The sequence below is a fragment of the Orycteropus afer genome, unplaced genomic scaffold, assembly GCF_000298275.1.
Source record: "Orycteropus afer afer isolate SDZICR_OR568_19922 unplaced genomic scaffold, OryAfe1.0 scaffold00483, whole genome shotgun sequence".
NCBI lineage: Eukaryota > Metazoa > Chordata > Mammalia > Tubulidentata > Orycteropodidae > Orycteropus > Orycteropus afer.
This window is the reverse complement of record NW_006922070.1, coordinates 1,501,718-1,515,930: the sequence shown is the minus strand read 5'-3', so window position 1 is coordinate 1,515,930 and position 14,213 is coordinate 1,501,718. Positions and strand designations below refer to the sequence as shown.

The 14,213-nt window shown below is 36.8% G+C and overlaps 1 protein-coding gene across 1 annotated transcript in view; it reads right to left on the bottom strand.

Moving 5' to 3' along the window:
- The window catches only part of PCM1 (pericentriolar material 1), a 179,148-nt gene that overhangs the window by 100,604 nt on the left and 64,331 nt on the right, over positions 1-14,213 (bottom strand). Inside the window, exons 22-23 of the mRNA XM_042782830.1 lie at positions 13,768-13,936; positions 10,480-10,838 (exon numbers count right to left, since the gene is read on the bottom strand). Of these exons, the coding sequence (XP_042638764.1) occupies positions 10,480-10,838; positions 13,768-13,936 (528 nt within the window). The remainder of the gene's footprint in view (positions 1-10,479; positions 10,839-13,767; positions 13,937-14,213) is intronic.

Below are 14,213 nucleotides of genomic sequence, written 5' to 3'. Positions count from 1 at the left end.
TTTTCATTCTCATTTGATTCAAGGAATTTTTCAATTTCTCTTTTTATTTCTTCTTACCCAGTCTTTCTTAAGGAGGGTAGTGCTCAGTTTTCATGTGTTCACTCTTTTTCCATTGATCTTCCTATTATTGATTTCTAATCTGACAGTATTATGAACTGACTCCTCAGAAGGAAGATGGGGCAATCTACTTCCGTAGTGATATTGCCTTGGAAACCCAAGGAGGGGTCGCTATGAGTCGGGTCTGACTCGACTGTACATAACAACAACAACATGATGAGAAGATACTTTGTGGTATTTCAATGTTTTTAAATTTATGAAGGCTTGCTTTATGGCCTAACATATGGTCTATCATGGAAAATGTTCTATGTGCATTGGAAAAAAATGTACATTATGTTGTTGCTGGGTGAAGTGCTCTATAGATGTCTGTAAGGTCAAGCTGGTGGACTGTATTAGTTTAACTCTTCTGCATTTATGTTGTGTTTCTTTCCAGTGTTCTATCATTCATTGAAAGTGGTGTATTGAAATATCCTACTATGACTGTGGAGTCATCTGTTTGCCTTTCCCACTCTTTTAAAGTCTGATTTATGTATTCTGGGGCTCTTTCATTGGGTCCACAGAAATTTATTATGGCTGTATCTTCTTGTTCAATTGATTCTTTGCCCTTTCAATGTGTTATCTATTTCTGACAATTTAGTATTAATCTTCTGCATTTCTACCTGTAGAGTTTGAATCATTTCTAATTTTTCATTTATTTTGTCATTTTGTTCTTGTATTTTCTTCCAAAATTCTTCTAGGGATTTTTCCGTGTCTTCCTTGATCTGTTTCTCGATCCTTTGAAGATACCTAAATATAATTCTTTTGAATTCCTAATCAGGGAATTCCAAAGCTGTTTCTTCCTCAGGGATATGTTCTGGGTCTGTATCCTGCTCCCTTGTTTCTATTGCTTTATCTTGCTTCTCTGTGTGGACTGTGATGGTCTGTTGTCTCAGAGACATCACGGTGTTGTCGTTGTCATATTTAGATCTCTGTTAACTGTGAAGAACAACTAAGGGTGTGTCAGGCTCTTCTTGGTGGTTGCTTATCATAGGCTCGTTGGTGGAGAAGGAGGTGGTAACTTTCACTCAGTAAGTGAAACTGTAGGATGTGTGGGTGTGGTGGTGTCATATGGGGACTGCTGACTCCCACTCAGACAAAAATAACAACTGAATAACCAACAAAAAAGTAAAAGCAAATGGACAAAAAACACACTGTGTAATCACACAGGAACAGTAACCAAAAAAGAGAAAAGGGAAAAAACAAAAACAAAACAAAACAAAAAACACCACAATATCTTGGGAGATGGCAAAGAGGGAAAAAAGTAGAGAAGGAGAAAAATGAAGAAAAAATGGGAATAAATGCAAAAAGAAAAACAAGGAATGGGGTTACCCACAAGAAAGAAAAAAGGAAAAAAAAATGGAACCAGGAACAGGGAAAAGAAAAAAAGCTGAAAACTATAACCTGGGAAGGTAAGAATAAACAATGATAATAAAAAGGACAAAAGTAATAATAATAGTAGTAGTTTTAAAACAGACAAAAACAAACAAACTAAAAAAAAGAAGAAAAAAAAAATCTGGACTGGGCGGGGCAGGGCACCTAGGCTCTGTCCAAGCACACAGAACTGGGATTGGGATGGAATTCCTGCCAGCCTAGAAGGTGGGTGGCAGAGTGGCACCTCTGTTCACCAAGCGGGTGTGAGATTTAAGAGTAACAAGGGGAATGTCGCACCTTTCCAATAGTTCATGCATCTGGGGTGTCTTTGTGTTTCCCAGTAAGCGTTCTTAAGTCCCTGGAATCTGGGAGAATGCTGTCACTTTAAGTATCGAAAACGGTCAATCTGCTTGTAAACATTCAATGGCTGCACTCTGGACAGGCAAAAGTTCACAGTTCAGCCTGCCTTTCTCTTCACTGCTTTGCCTTTTATTCCCCAGCCAACAGAGCAGTCCTCTGTGCAGTCCCTGGCTAGCAGAGCTGACTTTTCGATTAATTCTTAGGTCCTCCCACCACTCGGCAATATCCAAGTTGTCTGTGCCGTCAGGATCACTGACAGACCATAGCTCCGTATGTCTCCTTTTTTGGTGTTTTCATGCCAATTCTTCTGCTAGTTGGAGTTTAGTCCACTTCTATATCCTTCCCTTCCAGGCTCAAGGGTCCAGGATTATCTTCTGTATCTGTGTTAATTGGTTCCCTTTTTCTTTGTTGAAGAGGGTCTGTGCAGTCTTTCTGCCTATTCCGCCACCTTACTGGAACTCCAAGACTGTAAATCTTTACAGAAGTAGATTATCCCATCTTCCTTCTGTGGAGCAGCTGCTGGGTTTGAACTGCCAACTTTCCCGTTAGAGTCAAATGCCTTAGGCACTATGCCACCAGAGCTCCTTGCATCCTTGGTTAAGTTCTCAAAAACAGTGAGTTTCATTTCTGGGCATTCTATGTGTTGAAGTTATCTATTTAAACAGCATTTTCACATTCTTTTGGCCACAAAAATTTCATAATATGCTTAAACATCTGGTAAGGTAATGCAAGTCCCACCTAGCTTCTCTTTTCTTGGTTATTCTTCATTATTTGTCCTTCCATGTAAGTACTGAAATTTTTATTTTTAATAATTTCAAAAATAATTCATAAAGATTAAAAATGGAATCACACTGAAAGTGTATTAATTTTATGCATTCTCATCCAAAAACTAGGTTGTGTATACATTTGTTCAATCTTGTTAAAAATTATTTTATACATTTCTTTCTAAAGATCCTGTACTTTCCTTGATAAATTTATTCCTGATGCCTGCCGATCTCTCCCAATAGTAGAACTATGAGAATATTTCCTCCCACTTTCACTTCTACTGCTTTTTACTATAATAGAGAATAATATTTGCATACTTATAATCATGACCTCTGGTAGCGTAGTGCCTAAGGCATATGACTGCTAACCAGAAGGCTGGCAGTTCAAACCCACCAGCCACTTCTTGGAAGGAAGGTTGGGCAACGTACTTCCATAGTGATACTGCCTCAGAAACCTGAGGAAGGGTCACTTTGAGTTGGATCCGACTTGGAAGGCAATGAGTTTGGGTTTTTTTTGGTTATATTATAACCAGCCATTTTACCAGTTTACCTTGATAATGACAGTGCTATTCTCCATGGTCTTTTGGGTTATCTTGTTATACAAAAATGTCATTTGAAAAAAATATATAGATATATGAAATTTCTTTCCCAATCATTATTCTGTTTAATTTCTTGTCATAATGCTTCCCAACAATGTAAAAGGATGATGGTGGTGAAGGGGATCTCTGCTGTGCTCTTAACTTTTACAAGAATATCTTTGGAGTATTTTTATTTACACTGGTTTTTCTTGATTAAAAAACAAAAAGTTACTGTCACCAGTCAATTATGAATCATAGTTATCCTATAGGCAAGTCCAACCTAGCTTCTTTGGCTAATAGTCTTCATAATATTTAAGTAATTGCCTTGGAGGTTCCATTAAGACGGCGGAATAAGCAGTCAAACTACACAGACCCTCTTCAACAAAGAAAAGGGAACCAATGAACACAGATATAGAAGATAATTCCAGAGCCCTGAGCTTTGAAAGAAAGGATACAGATGTGGACTAAATTCCAACCAGCAGGAAAACATACATGAAAACACCAAAAAAGGAGACATACAGAGCTGCAGGCTGTCAGCGATCCTAACAGCACGGACAGCTTGGATACTGTCAAGTGATGTTAGGACCCAAGAATTAACACTGGCCCTGCTAGTCAGGGGCTGCCTGGAAGACTGCACTGGTAGCTGGTGAATAAAAGGGAAAGCAGTGAAGAGGGAGGTGGGCTGAGTTGTGGACTTTTGCCTGTGTAGTAGGTGCAGCTATTTTGAATGTTTATAATCAGTTTAATCACTTTGGATATTTAAAGCAATAGCATTCTCTCAGATTCCAGGGACCTAAGAATAGGCTCCACTGGCTAGGAACCGTAAGGACATTCTGGACGTGACTGACTGGAAAGTTAGCAGAGATCTAAACACAACAATGTCACAATCTCTCAGAGACAACAGACCATCAGAGTCCACACAATGAAGCAAGATAAAGTGGTAGAAACAAGGGAATAGAATACAGACCCAGAACATATCTCTGAAGAAGCAGCAGCATTGGAACTCCTGGATAAGGAATTCAAAAGAATTATAATCAGATACCTTCAGAGGATTGAGAGACAGATCAAGGAAAACACTGACAAAACCATAGAACAGTTTCAGAAGAAAATACAAGAACAAAATGACAAAATCAATGAAAAATTAGAAATGATACAAAATCTGCAGATAGAAATCCAAAGATTAATACTAAATTTTCAGAAATAGGTAATACATTGAAAGGGCAAAGGAACAGAATCAAATCAATGGAAGCGAGAATTAATGTCACTGAAGAGAAATACCTGAATATGTCTTTGGAAAGGGATCAATCAGAAAAAAGATCAAACAAAATGAAAAAAGCCTAAGGTTCATGTGGGATACCATCAAAAAGAATAACCTACATTGTCATCAGAATTCCAGAATGGAGAGAAAAAGAAAATCAGTGAGAAAATTGTCCAAGATTTGTTGGAAGAGAACTTCCTGATATGATAAAAGATGAGAACATATCCATTCAGAAGTCCAATGAACCCCAAAGAGGATAGATCCCAAAAGAAAATCACCAAGACTTATTATCATCAAACTCATCAAAACCAAACACATATAAAGAAAGAAACCCAAAAGAAGCACGAGAAAAATGAATAGTTACTTACAAAGGACAACCAATAAGAATAAGCTCTGATTTCTCAGCAGAAACCATGCAAGCAAGAAGGCAATGGCATGGTACATAAAACCGTGAAAGAGAAAAATTTACAACCAAGAATTATATACCTGGTAAAATTGTCCCTTAAATATGATGGTGAACTTAGGAGATGTCCAGACAAGCAGCAATTAAGGGAATTTGTTAAAACCAGACCAACTTTACAAGAGATACTAAAGGGAGTCCTTTGAACAGAGAACCAATAATAGCAAACAACCACTGACCATTAATACACAAGATGACATAACCCAGAAACCAACACAGCTATGGACATATCCAAAGTAAAATAAGCTTACAAGATTGTGAACAGGGAACCAGAGACATCAATTGGCAAATGAGGACAACTACAAACCAGAAAGAGGGGAAAAACAGTGTAGTTACAGAACTTCTAAATGGTTAAGGAAGTAAAAAGAGTTGCAAGATAGAATGGACTGTTCTAAACTCGGGAAGAACATTATAAATCACAGGGTACCTCAAAGAAAAATGATAAACCTTCACATCATAATAAAAAAGGGACAAGCACAAATATTTAGCAAATACTAAAACAATAGCAACAAAGGAAATGAGAACATGATTCATAAACATAATAATCTCAGCACAGAAAATAATATGGAACAAAAAAACAGGGACACCAAGAAAAAACACATAACAAAATGACAGCAACAAATTCAAACTTATCAATAATTACCATGAATGTGAATGGATTAAATCCACCAATCAAGAGACAGAGAGTTGCAGATTGGATAAGAAAACACAACCCATCAATATGCTGCCTACAAGAGACACACCTTAGAGATAAAGACAAAAATAGATAAAAAATCAAAGGTTGGAAAAAGATACATCAAGCAAATGGCAACCAAAAAAGAGCAGGAGTGGCAATATTAATTTCTGATACAATTGACTTTAAGACAACCACCACCATATGAGACAAGGAAGGGCATTATATAATGATTAAAGGATCAATTGAACAAGATGCAACCATAATAAATATCTATGGATATTTGAAATGAAAATATCATTTCAAATGAAAGAGCCCCAAAATACATAAATCAGACTTTACAAGAGTTGGAAAGGCAAACAGATGACTCCACAGTCATAGTGTTGTTGTTGTTGTTATGTGCCGTCGAGTTGGACCCAACTCATAGCAACCCCTCCTTGGGTTTCTGAGGCAGTATCACTACAGAAGTAGATTGCCCCATCTTCCTTCCAAGGAGTCGCTGAACCACCAGCCTTCTGGTTAGCAGTCAAGTGCCTTGGGCACTATGCTACCAGAGCTCCCACAGTCATAGGAGACTTCAATACATCACTTTAAATGAAAGACAGAACAACTGGAAAGAAACTCAACAAAGATGCAGAAGAGCTAAACAATACAATCCACCAACTTGACCTTATAGACATCTACAGAGCACTTCACCCAACAGCAGCACAATATATATTCTTTTCCAGTGCCCATGGAACATTCTCCATGATAGATCATATGTTAAGCCATACAGCAAGCCTTCATAAATTTAAATATATTAAAATGCTGCAAAGCATCTTCTCAGATCACAATGCTATCAAATTAGAAATCAACAATAGGATGGAAAAAGAGCAAACACATGGAAACTGAACAACACCCTCCTTAAGAAAGACTGGGTAAGAGAAGAAATAAAAAATGAAATTAAAAAATTCCTTGAATGAAATGAGAATGAAAAAACACCATACAAAACTCTTTGGGACACAGCAAAAGCAGTGATCTGAGGCCAATTTAAATAATTGCCTTATGTCCATTTTACTCTGAACTTTCATTAGGAATGATTTCAAATGCTATCTGATATACTGCTCCAATTATATGTGTTTTTTAAATTTAATTTGTTGATATAATAAGTTATGTTGATATATTTCCTGATACTGAATCATGATTATGTTTCTGCAATAAAACCTCTTGCCACAGTTCAATATTCTTTTGATAACCTGATAGGGTTGAACAGAATTTTGATTTTGAAGCTACTAATTTGGGACTTAAGGAGCTTTGGTGGTATAGCGGTTAAGGTATTTATTCAGTTGCTAAACGAGAGTTGGTTAATTCAAACCCATCAGCTGCTCCATGGAAGAAAGATGAGGCAGTCTCTGCTTCCATAAAGATTTACAGCCTTGGAAACCCAGTGGAGGTCACCATGAATCAGAATCGGCTTAATGGCAGTTGAGATTGGATTTGGTTTTTTGAATTTGGGACTTACTAGCATCCATCATCATTTTCAAATAATTTAAACATTAAGTGTATAATTCATTTTTTGTAGTTCTAAATAATTTATGTTATATCTGTTTAAGTGTTCTTATTATTTTGTTGAAGCTGTGTTTTTCCTTCAGTAATTATGTTTGACTAGGTGTCATCTGTTTGTGTTGTTTGCTTCTGTATCTTCTCTCTGGCTGCTTGGTCCCTTCCATGTACATTTAATAGCCTAGTCATGGCTCTACCTACCCTTAAGGCTGGACCCAAGTGCTGGGTCAACTGAGAGAACTCGAAGTCTCATTCCTATGGTTAAATAACATTCTAGCTGGCAAGCTGTCAGTCTCCCATCAAGAAGTAAGAAAACACTTCTTTCCTTCTCAGCTGCAAAGACTTACGCTTTTCTAGTTGGAAGGGTAAGGAAGGTAACACCTACCTGTTCAACAGCACACCTGCCTACTAGGACTTTGAAGTGGCAAAAGACTGCTACTCTTAGACAGAAAGAGAAGCTCCAAGGAGGGGTTGTGTGGATTTCCCCTAACCAATCTCTTTAAGAAGAATGGAGCTCTTATCTTTGCCCTAGACACTCTCTGAAAGAGGCATCAGAATCTAAAGCCTTGCCGCCTACACCCTCTAGATCATAACAGCTGCCCTGCTCAGGAGTATTAGTTGGTAACTGATGGGAGGTGACAAGGACAGCTGCATGCATACCTGTTTAAACAGATATCTTTCCATAATCCTACTTGGTTTCTAATTGTTCACTTCATTTTGGAGTTTAGATTTTTAATTGTTTTGTAATAAACAAGTTCCCAAGATACTGTCAATGTATTCTTGGTATGATATCCTATTTGGATGCAACCCTCCCACAACTTCAAAGGCCATAATTCAAGTTAGGACTTCATCATCTCAAATTTAGGTTCCTGCTTTCTTTGTTAGTGTTCTGGACTAAAGTCTTACCACTCTCATCCATTCTGCATGAAAATTACAGAGAAAAAAAAAACCACCCTGATTCAACTGACCTTCACATAAAACAGGTCCATCAATCAAAAACAGGTCCAGAAATTGAGAATATAATTGTCAAAAGTAATAATGTAAAATGATTTGACTGGTAGTACTATTGCTTATTTAATTAATTAATGACATAAAGCTCTGAAGAAAAAAAAATTAAAGTATGTTGTTCAAACAAGAACATTTACATAAATGAAATTAAGCTTTTAATTCATTACTGTATCACATGAAAATGGCTGAATGAATTCTAATCAAAGTGAAAATAAAGGTTATGTGTCATACATAAAATTCTCTGAAAGTTCCAGTAGGCACTTAAAAAAGGCACATAATCACCCTCCATCTCAGCTGAAACTATAAAGAGAGGCATGCTATAAATATATGCTGTGAAAAGGGAAAAACTATAGTGTTGTACGTAAGTTCCAAATTAAAAATACCACAGAACAGATTTCCAAAGTGACGACACTAATGTATGACTGAATTACCTTTCTCGGACACTCTAGGAAAAATAGCAGAATTGGTGATGTTCTTAATAATAATATTTCAGAGCAACACTAGCTAGGGTAGTAGTAAAACAGTAGTAACAATACTAAAAAAAAAAAAAAAACAACAACCAAACAAACAAAAAACCCACTGCCATCAATTCAATTCTGACTCTTAGTGACCCCCATTGGGTTTCTAAGGCTGTAAATCTTTACAGAAGTAGATTGCCTCATCTTCCTTCCACACAGCAGCAGGTGAGTTTGAACCACTGACCTTCTGGTTAACAGCTGGAATGTCTAACCAACTGTACTACTAGAGGTTCCTTAGATTTACACAGACATGGCTATATATTGGCTAAGTGCCCACTAAGACTTTGCTACTCAAATGTAGTTCACAGGCCAATATCTGCAACACATAGAGGCTTCCTAGAAAAATAGACTCTGAGGTTCTTACGCAGACCTGCTAAATCAAAATTTATACTTTAATAAGATTTCTTAGTAGAGTCCGATGAAATATTAAAGTTTAGGAAGCATAGTTCTAGCACATCAAATTAACTAGCTGAGAAGAGAGATGTTGGAATAAAAAAATTTGCTTTCCTTCATTTACTCATACACAAAACATATTTTTTGTGGGGATAAGGCAAGGAGGAATAAAAAGTTCTACGACTTACCCAAAGGGCCTCCCCCCAAATAGCCATTATCTATTTAAGTATTCTCTGATAGCATCAAGAGCAATCTGGGACAATGTACAGTATTTTCATTCTGTGTACAGTAAATTACTTGGTATGGGTTTTCTAACAAGTCTTTGTGACTCACACCAGATTACCGGGTGGGACCATGCAAATAAGGTACATGGAACCCTAATGTGGGGACTGGTTAGTTTTGTCATTCTGCTAGGCTTAAAATGAGCTCTCCGAGAGGCAGAAGAAGGGCTCTCACTGCCATCAAGAGAGAAGTGCTGGAGGTGGAATGGAGCATGTCCTTGAACCCGAGATCTCTGACCCGGACGTCTGTGGCAGAAGCAGCTGGCTGAGACGACCTGGCTAAGTAATCAAGAGGCACAAGACAGAGTGGCAAGCTTGCCAACCCACAGAGTGACAAAGCTGAGTGCCCTTGGACAGGAGGCTTGCAGGCAGAGTGGGGTACACCTATTGGCAGAGCTAAAAATTTTTTTTTTAACACATGCCCAAGCAAGGCAGAGACCAGGCCGAGAGGCCAAGGGCCAGAGAGGCATGGCTGATGGCATGGCTTAGGGGAGGCTGTCCTGATTGAAGCAACTGATTGAAGTATACTGAGAGCATTCCTGAGTCTGAGTTGCAGCCTGTTACTTCCCCAATAAACCCATAACCGTGCATATTGTCTGTGAGTTCTGTGTGGCCATTGCAATGAATTACTGAACACAGCAGAGAAGTAGTGAGTGCCATGGGAGGGGCAGTTTATGTCAGAGTTGGTTTTAAAAAAAAAAAAAAGTTGTAGGGTGGTTGCATGTATGGCCTCACAGGAATAAGCCTTGGGCTGCTGATGGCAATTCTGTCTTCCCCTCGTGAAGTTAGAGGAGGTCAGAGGATGCTGCTGCCATGCCCTTTTTGCACATTCATCTGAATGATTACAGATCACTGCTTAACCAAATAAAACGTGTATTACTAGAAAATGATGTCAAGGATAATAAATGGTAAGATTTGTAGAACACCTTCTCAGTTCACAGAAATCATGGATATAAGCAACATAAAAAAGAATAAATGCTAAGTTTTAAAGTATTTACAAAGTTAAATCCTACTTGATAATTAAATTCTGTAAAAATAAATAAAACTAAAAACGGCTTTGTACAAGTAGGTCTAGCTAGAACAGTGCCTGTCCATTTAGTCATAGTGAAATTAAACATGCCAGATTAGGGTTACCAACATTTACACTGATCAAAAGTCAACAAATTTTAATCCTTACCAATATTTTTAACTCTGCTTTTCAGTTGAGTAGTATTCCTCTTCTTACTCTTTGATTTGGGAGTTTTATCTTTAGATGCCAGGCTGGCCTGCGCAGATGCTTTTTTTGTCTTGAATGTTTTGGTCACTGTTGTTGGATCTACTGGATCAGGCATACTGCTAAAGCTTTCTAATGATTCTTCATCAAATTGGCGTCTTCTCCTGCTACTATCTAAGTGATTTTTACGATTACTATTTACAGTTTTCTCTACAGATGCTGCAAATCCAGCGTTAATAAATGGTTTTTCTACTTCCCCTTCTTGGTCATATAACCATGGTGGCCTATTGCTGTCCACCTCCTCTTCGGGCTGTTTTTGATTCCTTATGAATAAAAACAAGTTTTTAAGAATCACAATTATAGATTTCTATACTTATTGAAAATTCTAGGTAGACATGATGTATATTTACTAGTGAATAGATTTAGGTTAATAAAATCATCAGTGGACTATAAAAATATTTTCATAAAATATGTGACAAAGATATAAATATTACACAGGCTAATACACTAAATTATATTAAACATTATTTTTGTATTATTCTCAGTAAACCATTCTCACTGGAGGTTCCAAATCAAATGACCTAGCATCCATGATAAAAAAAGAATAGAAGGGAAAAATATAAGGAAGAAGAGACAAAGAAAAAGAAAACAAAACATGGAGGAACAGCTGGGAGATAGAGTTGTAGCAGAGGGTTTGGGAACATACATGGATTTCTGTCAATTTAAGTAGTTCCAACAGAACCCAAATTTAGTGAAAATAAATGACCATGCAATTACTAATTTATTTCTCCATACACTGTCAAGTTTAGTTCTGTTAGTTCAGTGTCATTTCCCAAACTCTACCTGCTGAATACTGGCATCCTTAATATGCTAATAGGTATTGATTTATCATCTACGTTTACATTAAAAAAACCAGTTAAAACAAATTTAAACAGGTCGCGGGATTTCTCAGAACTTTTAATATGCTAAAGTGCTTCATAAACATCTCAGGGGAAAATATAGTAGGCAAGATGCCTAAAGCTTTTTACCACAGAACTTGATATGGACAACAATGGTTGGGAAATAATATCTAGTGTTTATACCTACCTCAAGACAAGGGTCAATAAACTACAGCCAGCAAGGCAAATTCAGCCTGCTGCCTGCTTTTGTATGGCCTGTGAGCTAAGAATGACTTTTATATTTTTAAAGGGTTGAAAAGAATTAAAATAATAGTTCGTGACATGAGATTTTATAAAATTCAAATCTCACTGTCTACATAAAGTATTGTTCGAACGCAGGCCCCACTCATTGGTTTATGTGTATGGTCTATGACTACTTTTGTGCTAACATACCAGAGCTGAATGGTTACAACAGAGACTGTACAGCCTGCAAAACCTAAAATATTTACTAATTTGCCCTTTACAGGAAAAGTTTGCTAATCTTTGATCAAGACAATGATGCTTCAACCAATTTCTTTTTGTTGTTGTTGTTATGTGCCCTCGAGTCAGATCCAACTCATAGTGACCCCTCCTTGGGTTGTCAAGGCAGTATTCACTACAGAAGTAGATTGCCCAACCTTTCTTCTGAGGAGTGGCTGGTGGGTTTGAACCACCAGCCTTCTGGTTAGTAGTCAAGTGCCTCAGGCACTGTGCTACCAGAGCTCCCTATTTCTTTTTAGCACCAGACATTTATTCAGTAAATCTATGATAATTGAGATTTGGGAGGAGATAAAGTCTAATCTGCAGTAGGTCAAATATCTAAAATAATATTAGATATCCAGATCTGTCTTAAAAATGCAGAATCAGAATAATTTACTATCAATTACATACATAATAGAGACAATAATAAAGTACAGACTTCCCTGTAGAAAGGCCTGTGGAGTGAACTAAAACCAAACCCAGTGCTATCAAGTTGATTTTGACTCATAGCGAACCTACAGGATAGACTAGAACTGTCTGATAGGGTTTCCAAGGCTATTAATCTTTATGGAAGTAGACTGCTTCATCTTCCTCCCACAGAGGCTGGTGGGTTTGAACCACTGACCTTTTTTTTGGTTAGCAGCGAATGCTTTAACCACTACGCCACCACTTTGAATAAGCTTTTATTGCTTGGAAGAGATTCATTCAAACATCATTTTTGAATGACAACTGTGCATAAACACTGTGTTAGGGCATTATGATGGAATATTTTTATAGCACAATACAAGATTCAATAGGAGAAAGTACTGAGGACAGCTGAGGGAAAACAGTTAACAAAGTCAGGAAGGTCAATCCTAGAGGCAAATATAAAGTTGAATTTCAAGAGTTACTACTTAGTAAAAATCCTCCAAAAGTTCATGACTTACAATTAAAGGGTCAAAAGGCTAATTTAGGAACCTGAGGCATGCCTAATCATAAAACTAATTGAAATATAACGTGAATTATGTACTTCAAAGGGCTCGAAAAAGCAAAATCAGAGATACATTTTTGACAAATAGAATAAATATTAGACCCAGTTCACCTCTAATTATTCATTCTTCTCTGAAAAAGTTTACTCTGAAGTAAATAACAGTACTAAAATGGCTATATTTTCACCAGATGACTATCAAAATCATTTTCTGAATTTATACTAATAAATCATTTAAAATTTTTAAAAAATCACGTAGCTATAAAAATGTCTAACAAATTCTTGATCTGAGTCAATCCAACTGTCTTTCATACTATTTTAGCCAAAAATGGTATTTAAGAAGATAATCATTAAAAAAAAATAAGTGTGAGAATTGGAGAGAAAAAAAAAAAATCTTAACTACGATTGATACTAAGAATCACTAAAACTTCTCAGGCTAAAGTTGTTTTAAATAATCTAATAGTACTTAACATTATATTTGGATGGGCTTTCTGAACTGATTCTTATCAGGGGCTATGAATCAAATAAAGGGGCCATCACTCAACAACATCTATTCTCTAACGTTATTATTAGTCACTTTCTACCTCCAAGTCAATAATTAGTGACCTTAAAGAGAGATTTCAAATCAATTTCAAAAGAAACCCTATGGGTCAGGATATACTCTTCCAAAATGAATTTCGTAAGACAAACTAGACCAAAACAATGGACTGGTCTTGTACTATGGTGATCAACAGGTATATGCCTGAGACATTTACTAAAATGTAAAAGTGTCACATTCCCAACACTAACAAGCCAATTACTCACATCTTAATTGAGTAGTTGTCAAATTATATGCAATCACAAAAGTAATTTTAAAATAAATTCTGGCTTATGTTCACAATCAAGTACCTTTGTTTATCTGCTCCAATAGAAGAACTGCTTTCAAAAGGTTTTGGAAAAGCCATATATTCTGTTTTCCCTGAAGGATTCTGGATTATTGGTTGCTGCTCAGAGGGTGCAGAAATATTCTGAGAAAGATCTCCCAAATTAGGAGGAAATAAAGGGCTGAAATTCATACCTAGTAAAAGTCATGAGTAGAGAACAAAAAGAAGCATCTTTAGCCTTAATATGAAATTGAATGATAATTTTAAATTAAATGTGCCATTCAAAGCCACTCAAATGAAAAAATGTAAAATAAAATTAACATTCAATCACTACAACTCAGCCTGCCATGTTTTGTTGTTGTTTGCCATCAAGTCAGACCCGACTCATAGTGACCCCTCCTTGGGTTTCCGAGGCAGTATCACTACGGAAGTAGATTGCCCCATCTTCCACCCGAGGAGTGGCTGGTGGGT